Source organism: Lycorma delicatula, chromosome 10, assembly GCF_047948215.1.
Source record: "Lycorma delicatula isolate Av1 chromosome 10, ASM4794821v1, whole genome shotgun sequence".
In the NCBI taxonomy this organism is placed as follows: domain Eukaryota; kingdom Metazoa; phylum Arthropoda; class Insecta; order Hemiptera; family Fulgoridae; genus Lycorma; species Lycorma delicatula.
In genome coordinates this window covers 119,063,797-119,069,796 of record NC_134464.1, presented here as the reverse complement: position 1 = coordinate 119,069,796, position 6,000 = coordinate 119,063,797, and the positions used below count along the sequence as shown (strand labels likewise).

Below are 6,000 nucleotides of genomic sequence, written 5' to 3'. Positions count from 1 at the left end.
GACTATTCTTCTCCACAGCTCTTTGTACAAAAAACTTTGATTTTTAGTTTTGGGTTCAGAATTTTTTAAAAGAAGCATTCTCTTCATTCAGTTTTTTAAAATCTTTATGTAAATTTAAGATTATTGATAGAAAATTGTTATTTGGTTAGACAAATTTAGAAATTGATTCCTTTTTTAGTGCAGTAGTCTAAATTTATTTCTTTTAGAAATTATTTTAATATATTAACAACATATTTGAAATTTTATTTTTAATTTAAATGGACTTTTCCTTATTGATATGAGTGATATCACTTTTTACATCCAATCTGGTTTGTTGTGTAAACTATTGTATTAAAAGCTGACAACTTTTGTTGTAGAGGGTGAAAAGAATCAGTCATTGTTATGTACCAATTGATGTGTGTATATTTTTTGGAATATACAAAAATATGATTTTGTTCTCTCTACAATTCGATTTTAAATTTAAAAATGGTAGATCTGTTTAGTGTTTAATGTTCTTGTCAGTAAATTTAATGTCTTTGTAGATTTATTTTGATTATATTGAAACTTTGTTAAAAAACTTTAATCTTAGTATAGAATTTTGATCTTGGCCTAAATAAAATTCATTTATGATTCACCTAATAACATACTAGTATTATGATAAAATAAGTTTCACACACACACACACACACACACACACACACACACACACACACACACACACACACACACACACACACACACACACACACCCACACACACACACACCCACACACACACACCCACACACACACCCACACACATATCACTAAACTAATTAAACACAAAAAAATTATCAATAAAAACATTTAAATAGTTTAATTACACTTAGTAACTAAATTACACAATAGCCCATGAAAAATATGATTGAGCGTAGCGGATGTAAATCTGAAATCACTGAATTATTATTATAAGAAATAAATGGATATAGCAAAAAACATTATAACAGACCATTTGCTGTATTTTACTTGCAGACAGTACTATCAGACCATTCTGTAGTAGTGCACTGTTTGAAAGAGGATAAATAAGCATAACCAGTACATGTTATGTTATGTACCAGTACATAACTATGACCAGTACATGTTATGTTACATTTAAAAAAAGAGCATGAGGAGTTAAGTGGTTTTCGTTATTATTAAACGTATGTTTAACGTAATGACATTGTATGTCATTACGCTGAATTGACACTGAGATAATTGTGATATTTAGAACTACAAAAGATATCTTTACTCTATTTACAGGGATATCTTTCTTATTTCACAGGGACTGGGCATACAATGAACTTTTTCTCTGAAAAAAAAAACTTTTGATTAGTTTCTCATGATTCTCGGGTGTTTTATATGTATCAAAGCCATAGGAAAGATTGGGACAAATAATTTAAGCAATGTATAAATATACCCAGTCTATCGAAAAACAAGATATAAACAACACATACACTCTCTTGAAAAACAACACATATACTCTCTTCTCTCAGTGGAGGAATTATGAAGTAATTTATACATTTTAAAGAATTTTTAAAAATATTTGAAATATAAACACAGGTAATATTTTCATGAGTGAATAAAAATATATAACAATTTTAAAAATATTCTTCTTTGAAAATATTCCTTTTTGGTGTATTCATAGCTGTTAATTTTGTTTTTTTTTTTAAATTAAATATTTGTGTATCATAATCTGTGCAGTGGTGTTCTAAAAAATTCTAGTCGTTTGCCTTAAAAAAAAAAAATTGAAGCAATTAATATAAAATTGTATTAAATATAAGATATGCACTGATAAAAATTGTATTTAATTTTTTTAATTGTATTTTTTTTTTTTAATTATACTAATAAGTTATTAAAATTAATAATTAAAAAAAAATATTGTCACACACAATTGTACAAATAATTAAAATTAAAATTAATTTTTAACAATTATTTTTTGTTTTTGTTTAAAATTAAGTAGTTGAGTTTTAAATATTTATATGCAATGGGATACTAAATACTATGCAAGTTTGGAAGAAGGTAATCAATATTTTATATTTCATTATGGATTATTGGGTACATAAACTTTGATTTTTGATATTCTGAAGTCAATGGTACATAAGAAAGTAATGTTTTTACATTTCCCTAATCATCAGGTAAGACTTATTTTAAAATTGAAGTTTCGCTTAAATATTATTCTAACTTAATAATAAGGCTTTATTATAAATTATTTATAAAACTTAAAATTATGTAAATGTTTTCAAAGTTATACTTTGTTACTTAAAAATTATTCATAAATACACTTATATATTCATATGCACACTTTCCATCACAATCACTAGGTTTAAATCTTGATTAAATTAATATAACTATGTACAGGTGGATGAAAATTAAGTTCAAAAAATTAACTTCTTTTATTTGAAACAACTCATTATTTTTAATGGTGGCAAAAAAATAATTATTTTTTTTTGTAAACTGTCTATTCATCATTTGTTAGCCGTGGTCCGTCAGTAATAGGTGTCCAATCTGCTTTATCCACTCTTTGATCAATAGGTGATGATGTAGCAGTCTTAAAAAAGTCAATTATTGGATGATAACTATAATTTATCCTTCTTGAAGGGGTTGTAGCTGGTGCTGAAGGTGTTATAGGGGGTGGTAAAGGTGTTTCTGTTACTCCAGCTCCTGATATTATTAAATTATCGACTGGTAACTCAGGATGCCTCTGATTTGGCATTATTAATGGTGGACCTTCATTTTGGACTTTTGGTGGTCTGTAAAATTATAAAATAGAAAGTTGATAAGTAATTTAATAGAATTTTGTAAAAACAATATTGAGAATTTGAAAAAAAATGTATGTTGTACAAAAATATTATTTAAAAATACAGTAATATTCAACCTAAACCACTTAAATCAACACAGAAATACATATAATTAGAATAGAATGTAATGAATACTTTGTTCATTACCAATGGTACATAAGGAGATGATGCAACTAATAACATTCTTCATCATTTTTAATATCCTAAATTAAATGAACTATTAACTGATATCACCTGTTATATGTAATAAGATTTATTATTATTTTTTTTTTGTTTTTTATGTTTCTACAGTGTTAATATTTTTTTACAATGAAAATAAATTTTTGTTACATCATATTTTAAGTTCATTTATAGCTGCTTTATCAAGTTAGTCAAATAACCCAGCACTAGGGAAGCACTGTTAAATTAATTATTAAAATAAATATTTGCTTATTAAATCTCCTAAATTTAAATTTATTAATTTGAATTTGATTTTTTTTTTTAGTTGTTTTCATAGAAGATAACTAGTTATCTTGTAGCTAAATAACAACAGTTAATAACAACTTATAAACATATAATAATGGGTTCAAGTACCTAAAGTAGTGGTAATAACCCATTCCCAAGTAATGGGTTCAAACCTAAAGTAGTGGTTTTAGATTTTTGGTAATCTTGCTGAATTCAGATTTTCCCAAGACACTGCGCCAATTCTAACAACTGTAGTTTACAAAATAATTTTTTGGAAAGATTACGTAAAAATAAATAAAACTTATTATAGATCGCAAAAAAATGTAATTGAATAAATTCAATTAATTATAATAATTACTGGGATGGATGAACCTTTTGATTGCAACACATTTTCTCAAATCATAGAATTAAACTGGATACAGCCACCCTCAATTCCTTCTTCAGATTGATTTTCTTGTGATACGTAGATTTTATCATAGCAACTGCCCAAAACTCAGCTTCACGCAAATAAGAAATCGTAAATAGAATTAAATTTCTCTGAGCTTTACCATTTAGGAGTGGGTATTCATCATTAATTGACTTCCAAAATTCATCTCGAGAGAAATAAACTTCATTGGAGGTCAAAAATTGTTGCAACAAGGGGAAAAATTCCTTGTCTCTCCCTTTTATTCATTTGTTTTCCATAGCTTTAAATGTATAAAAGCTAAAATTTTCTCACTTGACTTCAAAAGGTGCATGTTGCTTTTCTGCAGAGCAGACTCATAGCATTTATCGGTACTTATGTATTAACGCCACCGCAGCTACAGTTTTATTTAAAAACAAAGTAGTCAATCAGATTTCGGTGGAAAAATGGGCTGATATTAATCTAGTTTAACCTAGATTCAAAACAGTCTCTTTATTAATTTTAATAAATGGTTATTTATATTTATTAATTTTATAAATATAATTTAACCAAACTTAACCTACGCTCGCTTTGCTCGCTAACCTTGACTAATTAATAGGAGTGTTTTGATTATTTAAATAATAAATAATTGCAATAATTACTGAATTTATTAAATAAATACTCAAAAAATTAAGGTGTTAAATACTCAAGGTTAGCGAGCGAAGCGAGCGTAGGTTAAGTTTGGTTAAATTATATTTATAAAATAAATAAATATAAATAACCATTTATTAAAATTAATAAAGAGACTGTTCATTTTCCACCAAAATCCGATCGACTACTTTGTTTTTAAATAAAGCTGTAGCTGCGGTGGTGTTAATATGTAAGTATCCATTTATCTTTTAAAAAATTTCATAAAAATTTTCTAGTTTTACCAAAAAAATCTTCATTCACAAAATGTTCAGTATAGTTGCATTCTTCCTTCTTTAAGAAAAATATAAATTTCTTGTCGCAGTTCAAATGTACGAGACAATCTGCTACCAAGAGAAAGGCATCATGAAATGTAGTACAACAAAGGCATGAGTTGTTCATCCCCCATGAGTTGTTCATTATTGCCTTCAAAAGCTGAGTTTTTATCATTTTTACTACATTTACTATTCTAAGAGCAGTTGAATGTAGGACTCAGATATCTAGACTTGAATGTTTCCCTGTAAATTAGGCAGTAGGTCCACCATGCTTCATGAATTTTGCTTCAAATAAAAGCCTACAATCATCCAAATCAACCAGATTTAGAACGAGCACTACAGTACAGATACCAATGTACTTAGTTCATTCAAAACTATTTTTGAATATAAAAGTAACAAGGATCTCAAAAACGTTTTGAGTCTTTGTATTAACAGTGATACTTTTAGAGAAGAGAAGGTTACATTTTTATTCCATCTCTAAACCATGCATAACAAATCATGTGAACATCATTTTGGTTGTCTGTGGCTACAGCCAGCTGCAAGCCAAATTCCTTCCCTTTAAAGTTTTTATTTAATTGATCATTGAGGCCCTTTGCTATGAGTTGTAATCTGTGGCTGATGTGTTATTGAGGCAATTTTTAAGTACCTTCTCAGCAGACTTGCTGATCATAATTTTAACCATATCTACATCAGCCAGTAGAATTAGTTCTTCTGTGATTGTATGGGGCTTCTTACATTTACGATTCTATGTGGTACCTTGTAAGATGCTGACAAAGGATTGCTTGGTATTGTTACCTACCTATAAAAACTACTCTTTTTTATTTAACTCTTTTACTTTCCTCTAAAGTAGTCATGAGATTTACTAACTATTTTAAAATAAATGGTTTCTAAATGATGTTTCAACTTGCTTGGTAGTTCAGTCTAATACAATAACTTTTATAAATAGAACATTGTGGCCTCTCTTCGCCATTGACATTTGTCAATGTAAAACCAAAGTCCAAATAGCTGTAATTATATTTTCAATTTTTATGCTTTTTCACACTCTTGCAACTGGTTGATGACATGTCTTCTTCATTTTCATTCTCACAATACTTATTTGCTAAAAAAAAAATCCATTTTTAAAAGTGCTTATGAGAAAAAAAATACTTCAAAAACTACACTTGAGTTGATCACAACAATATTCAGTTGATAGAACCTCCAAAAATTAATTCAACACTAGAACTGAACAAAGTGGATTTATTTGTATATGAACACAAAGTATTAAAAAATTTGATAAACCGTTAAAGCAATCAAGAGACTGGTATCATGTCATTTAGTAACCATTTACAAAGACCTTATAAACATTGAATAAGTGGTTTGCACGTGCTCCATTAGATATCAAATTCTGTGACATTGAATTAAAAATGGAAATATAATTA

At 27.6% G+C, this 6,000-nt stretch overlaps 1 protein-coding gene across 1 annotated transcript in view; it reads right to left on the bottom strand.

The window, feature by feature from the left end:
• Positions 1-1,884: 1,884 nt before the first annotated feature.
• NT1 (Neurotrophin 1) overlaps positions 1,885-6,000 on the bottom strand; it is a 128,899-nt gene continuing 124,783 nt past the window's right edge. Inside the window, exon 12 of the mRNA XM_075377537.1 lies at positions 1,885-2,746. Coding sequence (XP_075233652.1) covers positions 2,455-2,746 — 292 coding nt within the window. The 3' untranslated portion in view covers positions 1,885-2,454. The remainder of the gene's footprint in view (positions 2,747-6,000) is intronic.